General features: G+C 40.5%; 1 protein-coding gene across 5 annotated transcripts in view; it reads left to right on the top strand.

The window, feature by feature from the left end:
- SMARCA2 (SWI/SNF related, matrix associated, actin dependent regulator of chromatin, subfamily a, member 2) overlaps nucleotides 1-14,215 on the top strand; it is a 176,582-nt gene that overhangs the window by 65,350 nt on the left and 97,017 nt on the right. For all 5 annotated transcript variants that reach the window (XM_052644454.1, XM_052644455.1, XM_052644457.1 and 2 more), the window contains 5 exons: nucleotides 3,532-3,695; nucleotides 5,045-5,111; nucleotides 5,762-5,872; nucleotides 8,421-8,663; nucleotides 10,267-10,380. In XM_052644454.1, coding sequence (XP_052500414.1) covers nucleotides 3,532-3,695; nucleotides 5,045-5,111; nucleotides 5,762-5,872; nucleotides 8,421-8,663; nucleotides 10,267-10,380 — 699 coding nt within the window. The remainder of the gene's footprint in view (nucleotides 1-3,531; nucleotides 3,696-5,044; nucleotides 5,112-5,761; nucleotides 5,873-8,420; nucleotides 8,664-10,266; nucleotides 10,381-14,215) is intronic.

Below are 14,215 nucleotides of genomic sequence, written 5' to 3'. Positions count from 1 at the left end.
CATGTGGGATCTTATTTCCCCAGACCAGGGATCAAACCCATGCCCCTCTGCAGTGAAATTATGGAGTCTTAACCACTGGACCACCAGGGAATCCTCATAGCGCTTCTAATATAGCGATTCTCTCTGCTGTGCCTGTAATTCTTGTTTTAGAGCATTCCATCTTACCTTCTTCGCTAGGGCATTTACCTATTTTCCCTTTTATGGTTTTGGGATGAATTGTTTTCAGAAATCCTGACTTAACCTTTGCAATTGTTTTACCCATGGATCTCTTCAGAATGGAAAACCCAGCCACTTTCTATGAGTACAGGGAACATCTGTGTCCCTTTTTGAAGTAAATGAAGTATATTTCCTCAAAATTTTCAGTGGTGGCTGTAGTTTAACATTATGAATTCAGCCACCTAAGAATTGCTGTATACAACATTTACATGGTTTTTTTTTTTTGAGACACAATAAAGGGGTGAGCATCCATGCTTTGATGAAAACTAGGCTGTAAACATAACAGATGTTTCTCTTGACCTGTCTGTAATGAGGTCAGCACCTGTCTTTTACCTCCTTCCACTTCATAGTGTTTTCCAAAGCGTGTTCTTTGCAACATTTGTCCTGTGAGATAGACCCCAAAAAGAATGGGGAAAATGGGTTCTGTGGTTAAATATTAATAAATATGGGAAATACTATCAGCTGTAACTTGGATTGCTGTATAATTTTCTATTCCAAAGTTGGAGATGTATGAGAATGAACAGAGGCACTTATAATTGATCAGAGGTGTCACCCAGGATTTTCAGAGCCAATCAGATGTCTGAGCACCCTGGCAGTGACCCCTCTTGGTAGCCCATGCTGTGTATCAGCAACTCATGACTCTGCAAAAATAAATGTGTCATGCATCCGTATCAGCATCCTACAATGAAATGAGTTTAGCTTCTTATTGCCCAAATTTCTCTGGCCACCAAACTTTCTTTTCGTATATCACATTCCTATTCATATCCTGTAAAATTAGGGTCCTTTGGAATACACTTTGGGAAGTACTGATTTGGTCAAAACTTCATTCAGGTTTTTCCATAACATCTTATGGAAAACTTAAACAAGCTCTTTGACCCACCCAGTATGCACCTTAGGCCAATAGCTCTCAGACTTTCGGAACTTGAGTCCAGGGTCTGCTGAGCTCTTAGAGCACGGCACTGTGTTGGCTGCCATTGTGTAGAGGAGAAGAATACATCTGCTGCTGCCTCAGTACTGCCTTGATTTGTGTTAAAGCGCCAGCAGTTTATACCCACTACTGCTTTTGCGTCATCAGCGCAAATGTCAATGCAATATAAAAGGCAGATGATGCCTTCGTGTTAATAAGAAAATAATTTTGCTCTTGTGCTCTCCTCAGAAGGGTCTGGAGACCCTCAAGAGTCCCTGGAGCACAATTTGAGAACCAGTGCTCTGGCTGCAGTGAGGCCATATTCATGCTACTTCCATGGAGTTCAAAGTCGTTGTCATCTGATTTGGCCTGCCTGATGTAGATAGGAACTTGGAGCTGGTTCTGATGACCTCCTGTATGTCTGTGTATGGAAAGTGCACTCTTTAGATTATTCATAAATAACTTTTAAAGCTGCGTTTATTTCCTCCTGCCATCTGAGAACTTTTTAAGTATTCTCCATCACTGTCTTTTCAAACCTATCTCCTCCTCTTTCCCTATAGGAATTTTATGGTCTTCCTCTGCTGGCTGCTGTAAGATTTCCTGAACATGCCTCACTCTGCCCCTCCTCTGTTTTTTTTTTCTTCATTAAGTTTCTTATTCCTGGACTCTGACTACCCATGTCCACCTGATGAAATCAGTTTCTGCTTCTGTTTTATCTGGGATTAAAACAAATGCAAAATTCAGCCCGTTTGCCAATTTTCATTAACAAATAGAGAGAGAAATCCACTCCCATTGAGTGTCCAAATGTGTCTGGCATTTAGCTGATTTCTAAAGGTCGGGTGGGCTCAGGGTCACATTGCAGTCATGCAGCTCCTCCCACTGAGCACTGGGTTCCCACCATTCCTCCTCTGCCCCTCTCTCTTTTGCGCATCCCCTGAGGGCCTCTTTCTGTTCTTCTCATCTCTTGGCATTACGGCTGTTCTGCAAAAACCTTTAGGATGATTCAGAATCTTGCATGGTACAAGGCACCCCAAGAAGCTTATCCAAGTACTTCTTCAAACCATGGTAATGCTCATCCCAAGAAAAATTCTGGTCTATACAATTTTATAAATATACCATTTGCACTGCCAACTGCTTCTTGGTGCATGAATGGCCTATTGGCTTCTCTTTGTAAACTTCAGAAGGGAGGCATGCATCTTACATGTGTAGATACCCATGTGCTGTAGCTCCTTGCCTGGTCCTTTTCACAGAATCACCATTTAATAAATATTGAAAATGGAAGAATCACTTATCTTGTTTTTACATGAAAGAAATGAAAATTAACGTTTCCCTAAGCATAACTTCATTAGCAAGCTAAATTGACTGTAGCAATTACACACACACACACACAGGTGGTGCAGTGGTAAAGAATTTCATGCCAATGTAAGAGACACAAGAAACACAGGTTTGATCTCTGTGTCAGGTAGATGCCCTGGAGGAGGAAATGGCAACCCACTCCAGTATTTTTGCCTGGAGAATTTCATGGACAGAGGAGCCTGGTGACTACAGTGACATGGGGTCGCAAAGAGTTGGACATGTCTGAGCACACATGCATATGTGTGTGTATATATATATATATAGAGAGAGAGAGTTAATCCTCTCATTTAAACTAACATCTGTGATAGCGGTGGTGGAAGGGAGTTCGTAGCTGGAGAGGAAAGTTGAACAATTTTGTATTCTCACCCACTCTTTCTTGTGTGTAACGTGGGAATCCAAAGCTGTGTCTCTGGTGCTGTGCTTTTGTACTTAACTGTGCTGAAGGGGTTTCCTGGGGTCAGCTGCCCTTGGGGAGTACCTGCATTGCGGAGTTTCCCTGTGAGGCTGGGAGCTTTCTCCGCCAGCAGATGCCCCTGGCTCCCTGATCACTCTGCTACCTCACTTGAGGGGATCCCACCCCTGGGGGGCTGACAGGTTCTTTATTACCAAGAAGCCTGTTTCTAATGACCTGTGATCTCCATGCCCAACCTGCCTTCTGGCCTGTTTTTCTTTAATTCTCACATTGGCTTTTTGTTCTTGGAGTGGTTGGAATGGATTTTCATTGGGTTTTCTTCATCTCCAATAATTCTAGAATGCCGTATACTGTGAAATGCTAAGTAGGGATGAACGGTAAAGCTGCTTAAAATCCCCCCCGGAACGCTCCAGCCCATCACTTCTAAATCTGATTAGCACTCAGCACCTGCCAAGCAGCGGGGTGATTACAGGCTCACATTTGAATTTCGTTTTGTGCTGGTGCTTCCCCCACTTTCCTACTGCGGGAAATCCGATGTACAGCATGGAGGAGTTAAGAAGTCGCAGCCCCACTTGAGTTGTATTAGTATTAATTACCTGTGCAGATCTTGGATAATTGAAGCAATTACTCTTCATTTCAGCTCCAGGGCCTGGAATGGATGGTTTCTCTGTATAATAACAATTTGAACGGAATCTTAGCTGATGAAATGGGGCTGGGAAAGACCATACAGACCATTGCACTCATCACTTATCTGATGGAGCACAAACGGCTCAATGGCCCCTATCTCATCATTGTTCCCCTTTCGTAAGTAAAGCCATTTATTCTGCAGTTATCTTTCTTTATGTTAGAGCTTGCCCTATTTGTCATTTGTCATTTAAGGCAGAGTTGTAGCCTGTAGTGGGATTATCAAGAGCATATAATCTGGATTTAGATGTTTCATTTCCCACCCTGTCTCCCACCCTGGCCTCTTTGATTGGCTACGTAAGCACAAGATGAAGTGATTTTTTTCCCAGCATTTCGTGTTGTTGCAGTCTACACAGCCTGCATACTGCACAGTGGGTCTCATTCTTTATCACACCTAAAGTGGCTCATGAAGCTGAAAGTTTTGATTTTTTTAAGATTTCTGATTTTTTCCTTCTGTTTCTAAAAGGCTACATATATTCAAAAAAAGGTGTATTCTTAAATCTTCCTTTCGTGTCCCCTTTAAAGCAGAATCTAAATCAAAATCCAGACTCTGAACTTTGTATTAAACTGCCCTCAGTCCTGTGGTTTATCTGCAGTGGTGATGCCACTTTGTCAGGAGAGGTCTTCACTGTTTTCCATCACATTCCTATGTCTCGTCCACTGCGTGGTTCCTTGTGGATTTTGAGTGGACATACCTGTGGGAAGGAATTCCTGTTCAAAACTACCCTCCGTGGATGCAGTGCATCTGACTGTGGTGTGAGGTTGCATTTCTGTTCACTGAGGTCCTCTTCTAGATCTCACTGCTCATTACAGACTTGGACCTTGAGATAAAGTAAAGATTCTGTTTTAGTGTTTCCTTCCAATTTTGCCTAAATGAGAATTCTTCACAGACCTCTTAAATCCATTTTATTTGAACTCACAGCACTTAGACATCCTGTCCATGTTATCTACATCTTGAACATGTATTTTGCTTTTTATCAATATTTTACATGTTCTGACTCATAGATTACACTGATGGTTTGGGAGATTTTTTTTTTTTTTAAGACATTTACTGTTTTCCCCCTGCTCCCTCCTGGCAGATTTATTTAGTATTTTCATGTGCTTTTATCATTTTTTTTTTCCTGACTCAAATTTCTCTGAATTTGTATGGCTGTTTTTAGAGTCCCCAAATCACTCTGGTAATTGCTGTCTTTCAGTATTAAAAATAAGATTTTTTTTGTCCTCTATGTTCATGCATTCTTTAATTTTTTTTCCTCTCACAGATTTCTTATGAATCCTCAAACTTGTCACGCTTTGTGGCACTTGTTTCTAACTTATCTCTTATTTCCACACCTTTAAAATGAATGTGTAGTTGAGATATTTTATATTCTCTGTCCTCTTTCAAGGTGAGGCCTGAAAGTGAATGAGAACATCTTTTTAACCACAGACTTTTATACAAACATCTCTCTGTATTTTGTTTTGTTCTACAGGACTCTATCTAACTGGACGTATGAATTTGACAAATGGGCTCCTTCTGTGGTGAAAATTTCTTACAAGGTTTGGAATGCTGTATTTATGTATAGTGGAAAAGCAAAAAATAGACCCTATTTTCTTCATTGCATGTGCACATCTGTGAACTGTATTTGGTTGTAAAGTTTTGTCATGTACATCATGTACTAAACAGTGAGAGTTAATCATCCCAAGAAGATTACTGTAATAAACCATAATTACTTTCAGATAGTGAAATGCAGAAGAAAATTGTTAATTATCATATTGCGAGGTTTCTGATGAGAGTAATACAAATGACAAATATCGCATATCCCGCATGCCAGCACCATGCCCACTGTTCCTGCAAAGTTAGGCAATTACCCAGACAGCCGAGCGCCGGCAGGATGCCCCTGTAGAAATGGAGCCTTTCAGCAGAGCAGCGGGTTCTCTGCTACCTTGGGGTCACCATAATTTCCTTTTCTCTCCCTGCCCTCCCTTGGTCTGCAGTGGGAAAGCCTCTCCACAAGAGTCTGAAAAGTACCCAGACGTGGGCAATTTTGCCAAGTACTTTCCTCCTGGATAATGGATCTATATATGATAATTGCGTGTATGTGCAGTCCTCGGTCATGTGTCTGGGCTCCATTAAGCCATGAGTAGTGGGGGACAACGCACACCTCCTTCCCTGGGGTAATATAGATCTGTATTTTCTTCCCATTCAGGGCACCCCTGCCATGCGTCGCTCTCTTGTCCCCCAGCTACGGAGTGGCAAATTCAACGTCCTCCTGACTACTTATGAGTACATTATAAAAGACAAGCACATTCTTGCAAAGGTATGTTTAAAAAAATTCTTTTGTCTCGAATTATGGGCCATTGCAACTGGAATGTAAAATATTCCCCAAATTATACTCACTACTGTAATTTGCTCATTAGATGACTGCCCTCTCCCTCTCTTTCTCTTTCAGAGTCAGATATATTTTGGTCATAGGTTTTTGCTTGTATGTATGCTGTTTTCTGTTGTATGTCAGTGATCCTGGGACTCTCACCTATCCTGTTGTAGTTAATGAGTTTACATCGCTTAAAAGAATTTACCTGGGTTCCTTCTGCAACTCTTTTTCTCTCCAACAGCTCTGAACATCGTGCTTGTGGAAGAAATAATTGTTTTTGTTGCCCTGGGATATTGTCAGCAGCGGAACTTCATGCCTCTTGTGTCTTTGTCTCTCCGGAGAGGAGCAGGCATCTCTCCATATGGTCTTCTCCATATGAACGTTTATCCAAGCTGTAGCTTTTGTGCTCTCCCTGTTTTATGTTTATTTCCAGTGAAATAATGGGCCATGATTGTTTGGATGACTCTGGGTTGTTTCCATGACTGTATATTTGGAGCCGGGAAAAAGTTGTTTTCTACCTGCCACCTACATATCTGCTAATTTATAGGTCCTAAACTGTCCGTTAGCCAAAAAATAGAATCTTTTTTCCATTTATGTCATCTTGCCTCCTAATATATTCATGTAGAATGATGGGAGTAGTTTCTGTCATGGAGCAAGTAGGAGAACTTCATTTTTTTTTTTTCCTTTAGTAATTTCTTTTACGCTGTGGTGTTTTGAAAGCACTATAATCTGCAACTAAGTTATGGCCAGAACTGAACAGAATCACTGTTTCTGGGGTCTGTTCAATCTCTGCATTAAACCTTTGCCCGGGGAACGGAGAGTTCCCTTCATGGCATCCTAGGAAATACATAAAGGAAATGTGCTCCCAGGGGAGGTTTAATAATTGAGATGGCACCAGCAACGATGCTGTGTGTTCGTCTTCTTCACACTCTGAGATGAATTTGGCAGTGTCAAAAATGACATGTTTTGAGTATAACTGTGGGAATATGTGTGTACATTTGAGATCCTTTTGAGAAAATTTGTATCGTGTGTTCTGCATATGCATTTCAAAATTCATCGGAGACGCCTGGTAACGAGCTGTATTGCCTTTGTTTCTGGAGAAATGAAAATCTAGAAAGGGGTAGTAGTTTGTTTTGAGTGGAAGACCTAATTAGCATTAGGTCCTATAGCAAAATCATAGACCTTCAAATTAGGCAGGAAGGTGGATTTAGAATATTGATTAAGTACATTTTTATCTTCTGGCCTCTTTTATTGGTAAGTTTGGGACAATTGATTGTACAACTTTGATTATTCTTAAGGAATTTTCTTAGAGGAGGTGGAGGAAGTGGGGAGGAAACCCCAAAACACCTCTGGTAGTTTCTTTTACCCGGACATCCCTTCCTGAGTGATGTTTTATTCTTTTCCCCTGATTTTCCTGGTGCTTCTACTGAGGAAGGCGAGACTTCATAGAATTCTTTGCTTCTCCTTCCTCTCTAAGAGCTTTGCAATGGGATCCAGGGACATCTGAACGCCAGATGCTCTTCTTGGCCATTGCCACTGTTTTGTGGGGATTGGAAAGGCTTTGTGGGATATTCCTCATTGTTCTCACTTTGAGAAACAGTGACCTTGGAGGGGGCTGAAGGGTTAGATGTGAGAGGGGAAGGGGACTGTGTGTAGACTTAGAAAGGGAGATCGTATCATATGGTCATTCTTTATTTTTGAAGTGACTCAGTTATGCTGGAGGAATATATTGTGTTTAATTCTGAAGTTTTGGCATAAACAGAAGAATGCTATTTTAGTACTGCCGTCTCTGCCAGGGAGTCTGTCCTTTCATTTTAGATGTCTTGAAACCGGGGTCCTAGACCTGTCAGGTCAGGAATACGTGTGAAGCAAGAGAGTCCAGGTTGCTAGATCTTCTAATGTTTTAAAAGAAGCTGGATGTCCAGATATTTAGATGAAGTATTCCAACTTTTAATCTTAGCAACTAAGTTCAAATTTAAAGAAAAACAGGAGCCAAGCCCTGAAGGTAGTAGTCAGCCGAGGTAATAGAAAAAGGGCATGAAGCCAGAGGTTTTCTGCTATAGGCACTTGCTGATGTCGTCTTGGAGGAATCAGTCATTAACCTCTGCTTCAAGTGGGGAACTATATTCTGTACTCATCATGAGCAGTGGTTATGTAGCCTTTAAATCTGGCAGGCTGTCATGACATAGCATTGATAGAAGAGGTATTAGATGGGAAGACACAGGCGCTAGTCCTGGCCCAGCTGTTTCTTTCTGGGCCCTAGTTGCCTTCTTTGTGAAAAGGTAATTAGGGATCACATTCTGTTATTTCATCCCATCATTACATGGTGCGTGACATGACTGTCAGGTATAGGAAATAAGACTGTTGAGAGTCTTTTATGCCATAGCCTGGACCAAGCATGAGCTCTTTGGTTTTCCACATCAGCACTGGCCTCTAGGGGATACTTGTGTTTTCCCTCGCTCACCACATGTTGGTGCTTCCTCTTGCGTTACAGATCCGGTGGAAATACATGATAGTGGACGAAGGCCACCGAATGAAGAATCACCACTGCAAGCTGACTCAGGTCCTCAACACGCACTACGTGGCCCCCAGAAGGATCCTCCTGACCGGGACCCCACTGCAGAATAAGCTCCCGGAACTCTGGGCCCTCCTCAACTTCCTCCTCCCCACCATTTTTAAGAGCTGCAGCACATTCGAGCAGTGGTTTAATGCGCCGTTTGCCATGACTGGAGAGAGGGTACTGGCCTAACATTTATTTTCCCCACTGCATGACAAAGAAATGAAATGACGGGACCTAAAGCTGAGACCACAAGGAGGTTTACGGTGTTGTAGAATATCAGGAAGCCAGTCAGTGGGTGGGTATGCGTTCACTCCAGGGATATTTTTCCATCCTGAGAGAATGGATCCAGTAATGGGAAAGTGATCCTAGGATCTAGGGTGTCCTAATCCCATTGTCTTTCGCCAGTGTGGTAACTAGGCCAGCAGAGGGTGTTCCTGACCGGTGGAATGCTCAACTGCTGTGGACCACAGGGAGGATAGATACAGAGATACTTGTTCAGTCTGTTTAACCACAGCTCAACCAACCAAATGTAAACCTTGAAAAAAAAAATTTTGCTTGTTATAAACTTGGGCTTCCCCTTAAACCATTTCCATGTTAAGAGTTTGTGTGTAAAGCCAGACTAGTGTATAATTATTTTCTGTATGCATTGTTTTCAGATTTTAGTGTAAATCTCAGTTTTGTGCGTATATAAATATTCCTCAAACCTTGGAGTAGCTGTTTTCAAATTTCTTCTTATTATTCCTTTCTCTGCCTTCTCTTAAAAACTCATTTATTAGAAACAGGTACCTGTCCTTTTGATTAGTGATTTCTTAAGTATAGGAATGAAAACACTTAAAATGCTTTACAGATATTTGTGTTGGAACCATTTGGCCCTTTAATTTTGAGGTATATTATAGGTACCCTTGCCTTTTGTCAGGAATTCATTGGCTTGCCCATTTGAAGAAGGTAACATCAATCAGCTCTGCCCCCTAGAGGTTAGTGGAGGAAGGTGAAAGAGAAAGCAGAGGATTTACAAATGGGACTGAACTTGAACAAAATCACAGCAGAGCAGAGCAATCAGGTAGAGGGGCTTAGCAACCCACCAGCATAAACTGTATTTATTCTTGTTCTTTTCATGTTCAAGCTCTGTACTGTTGGTATGTTTCTGCATCTGAGACTAAGTTAAGAGCCCAACTCACTGCTTCAATTTTAAGTGCTGTGGTTAGTTGCTCAGTCGTGTCCAACTGTTTGAGACCCTATGGACTGTAAGCCTGCCAGGCTCCTGTGTCCATGAGGATTCTTCAGGCAAGAATACTGGAGTGGGCTGCCATGCCCTCCTCCAGGGGATCTTCCAGATCCAGGAATCGAACCCGAGTCTCCTGCATTGCAGGCAGATTCTTTACTAGCTGAGCTACCAAGGAAGCCCTCCGTTTTAAGTAAGAACACATTAACTATTACCCTTGTACTCGTGTTCAAGTTCAGTCTTCAATCAGCCTTTGTCACAATCATATCCCATCCAATTCTGAGCTGTTAACACTCCCAGTCTGAAACTGGGGGCTCCGAAATCTTTTTCATAGAAGTCAGCATTCAGACAAAGACATCTGTTTAGAGGCTGTTCTGTTACCACCTGGTAGGCAGGTGGGAACAGAATTCTGAAGGTGTACATGACGGGTATAAACCTGGCCTTAATGCACATAAAATTTCAGACATATATTGAAACCAATAATAAATATAGTATAAAGAGTTATTGAAGTAACCTTTTAAAAAAAAAGGATTAAATTCATCCAAGGCTCTCTTGCAGGTGGACTTAAATGAAGAAGAAACTATATTGATCATCAGACGTCTGCATAAGGTGTTGAGACCCTTTCTACTGAGGAGGCTGAAGAAAGAAGTTGAATCTCAGCTTCCAGAAAAGGTATGTTGCAAATTCAAAAGTTGTGATTTCTTCCCTCTGCCATTATATTCAAATTACCTGCCCCTGAAATGATGTTTCTGAAATAGCAGGCTTGTGTTTTAGTTCCAGGTAATTGGAAAATATCTTAAAGGACTTTTTTGTTGTAGTTGTTAGAGAGAAGCTGGAGGGTTTAGTGTAGAGAGAGAATGGAAATTTGAACATTTCATCTTGGTTTCCAAAAGTATGGGGACAGATTTTTGAAAATTACCAAATCACTGTCATTACATTTTAGCTTTAACTTACATTAACTTAACAGTACATGAATTGACATTCTATTTTAACTTTAGAATTTTTTTTTTTTTAAATTTTACTAACCTTGTTGAGTTCAGTCTTGTAGGTGCCAAAAGTGTTCTGCTTTGAGCCATGTAAGGCTATGAGTTCGGGGCTTGTATCCTTATCAGAAGGCCTAGTAAATGCTTGCCACATTTCCCGGAAATGTGTTCAATGTCAGATGCTTGGGATGTCACTGTTCTGATAGTAAGTGAAAAATAGGGTTCTTATTATAGATAACATCATCTAATTAAGATTCTATGAACATCTTAAGGAAATATTTTTCAGATTAGTTTTTGGACACTGATTTTTCAGGGCTTTAGGATGTCTTTTTGAGCCCTTAGCGCCACATTTTTGGACTGGATTTGGGTATTAGTTTAATATGTTTCTCATCATATTTTGGAACCTCTGGAGTTCCAAACACTGGAGTTCTGCATTTCATTTTCTTACAGATAGATTATTTGGCATTGCGCACTGTTTGCTACATGAGCTAGTTTGATGTAACTTTTCTCTTTAGAGGAGCCAATTCTGAAATGTGTGTTTTGCATCATTGTGCTTTTCTGTGTAATGACTCTATTTTTTTGGACAGAGTGGTTCATCCTATTCATTTTTAAGTGGGAGCTGGCAAGATATTATACAAAGTTGATTACTTTAGCAAGAGAGAATTTTGTCCCCTAATCCCCTATCTTTAGCAGTCAGAGAAAAATTAAATATTAACACCGTTCTTATACCACACTTACCGTAGTGAAAACCTAAATATTTAAGTATTTTATTTTGCTAGTGAATGCATCTTGGGGATTGAATGCTGTCAATATTTCTTTGACTTCATATGGTCTTGACATCTTTGGATAACCCTCTTTCTGTTCAAGGTGGACCTTAGTTACTGAATAAGCTGGGGAATGGGTACAATGGTCATGTAGCTTCCTTTAGTGTTACTGAGACCCAGAACTTACAGAAATGAAATGTTAAAGATTTTAATTTTCCCCATTCTTCCTTTTGTTTCTTAAGAAGCAACAAATACAATGAAAGACAGTTATCTGAACTTACTCATTTATTCATCCCATAAAACCTCTAAATCTTGTTTACTGATTTCCAGGACTGGCTAATGTAGATAGATTTAAAAAATATTACAAGTTGAAAGTATGCCCTGTTTTTAAGAAGTCCATTTGATTAAAATACAGACTTTTGCAGCATAAGGATCATGGGATGGTTGGTTATATCACAAAGAAATTCCTTACTTTACTAAAACATTTATTTCATGGCTCTTTTCACAAGAAAACTTCCTGAGTATTGATTATTTTTTTTAAATTAGATTTTGAAGAGCATGTTTCCCGCACGAAGTACGCTTGTACTCTTTAATACCCAAATTTTTATATTTGAGGTATATTAAACACCCATATATATACCTTGTTTGCATTTTGTAAAATTGCATAGTTTACAAAATGAAGGTTTGTGGCAACCCTGCCTCAAGCAAATCTATTGGCACCATTTTTCCAACAGTATTTGCTAACTTCATGTCCCTGTGTCACAAATTTTGGTAATTTTTGAAGAATTTCAAGCTTTTTCATTGTTGTTAAATTTGTTATGGGAATCTGTGATCAATGATCTGTGATGTTACTATTGCAAAAATGTTATGACTCACTGAAGGCTTAGAGGATAGCATTTTCCACAACATGAAGTGTTTTTGATTACGGTATGTACAATGTTTTTTTAGACATAGTGCTATTGCACACTTAATAGACTGTAGTGTGGTGTAAACATGACTTAGGTGCACTAGGAAACAAAAAAAATTTATATGACTCACCTTATTGCACCCTGTGTGTGTTGGCCTGGAACTGAACCTGTGCTATATCCGAGTTATGTCTGTATAATCTATGGATAAGCTACGTTTTTCCGGAAGTAACTTGGTGGGGTAGAAATCATGGGCTCTGCCTGTCAGAGTGGACCTGGGTCCCCGCTGCTTCTCTGTCTCTTGCTAACGGTGTGCTCTTGGGCATGTTACTTAAACCAGTAGGTCTCAGTGTTCTCAGCAGTGAACTAGAAAATAGATTATACATGCTTTATAGAAGAGGGTTACATGGATGCAGTACTCATAATACAAAGCCTGGCACGTGTTTAGGCTCCGCTGAGGACAGCTGCTGCTCCCAGAGTCCTTCTCTTCTCTATTGCCCTGCTGTTTCTGTTGCTGACTTTGGTTCTGCTTTCCTGTTCACGTCAAGTTTCTCGGTGTCCTCTGGTCCTGGCATTTTACCGTCACCCTTTTAAGGTGATGAACTAATCCCTTAGCATGTGTATGTAGCTATTGTTGATGTGGTTTGGCCAGTGTCCACTCTTTGTTCTTTCTACCTTGCTAGGACTTAGATCTGGGGAAAATCTGCCACCTACGTGTTATCCTTGGGGGAAAGGAGCTTTCTTCTGCCACCATCTGCTTGTAGCCACAGACATGTATGTCTTTCTCAGGCTGTATAAAGAATCTAGAAAGGCGTTGCGGCGGATGGCAGCAAAAGGCTAAATCTTTCATAGAAGCAACGCTCAAATGTTTCCATGAAAAAGAATCAATTATAGAAGTAGATTTCCATTTTAGTTTTTAATTTAAATATAATAAAATATACTCTTCTTTAGTATATAGATCTGAGTTTTGACAAAGACAGTTACGTTAAAGTGAAGTCACTCAGTCGTGTCCAACTCTTTGCGACCATGTGGACTGTAGCCTACCAGGCTCCTCCATCCATGGGATTTTCCAGGCAAGCGTACTAGAGTGGGTTGCCATTTCCTTCTCCAGGGATCAAACCCAGGTCTCCTAGTTACGTTAACTACATCACAATCAAAATACAGAACAATTCTGTCTCCCAGTGCCCCCCACCCACCCAGAATTCCCTGGTGCGGTCACTTTTTAGTCATGCTCTCACTTTGCCCTTAGCCTCTTACAACCGATGGTTCATCCTCCATCCTCATAGCTTTGTGTTTTCCAGAATGTTGGAGGAATAGAATCAGACAATATGTCTCATCAGACCTTCTGCATCTGGTTTTTCATTCAGCATAATGAATTTGAGAAACATCCAAGGTGTTGGATGTATTAGTAGCTGTTTCATTTTTATTAATGGGTAGTATTCTATTGCATGGATGCAGCAGAGTTTATCAATTTAATTGTAGGACATTTGGGTGGTTTATAGTTTTTGACAGTTGTGCTTGTCTGCTGTGAACATTTGTGTATAGGCTTTTGTGTGAGCATAGGTTTGCATTTCATTTTAGGAAGTATGTAAGAGTGGCTTGGTCATAGACATGTATATGATTTTGTAAGAAACTTCCATATGGTTTCATGCCGTAGATTTCAGAACCCAGGACTTTAATAAATTTAATATTATTGTTTGGAAATCTCAATACACAAAGTGATCATGTATCACACAGTAGTCTGGGTTTCCTGTTCTAATAATACATCATTTAAGGAATAGTGTTTAGGGAGAAACTATGAATAAAGGTTGAAAGCTTTTCCCGGGTTATATAGGAGGAGGGTCTGGGCCACTGT

The sequence above is a fragment of the Budorcas taxicolor genome, chromosome 8 (genome assembly GCF_023091745.1).
Source record: "Budorcas taxicolor isolate Tak-1 chromosome 8, Takin1.1, whole genome shotgun sequence".
NCBI lineage: Eukaryota > Metazoa > Chordata > Mammalia > Artiodactyla > Bovidae > Budorcas > Budorcas taxicolor.
Note: the sequence above shows the minus strand (reverse complement) of the source record. Positions and strands in the feature narration are given on the sequence as shown.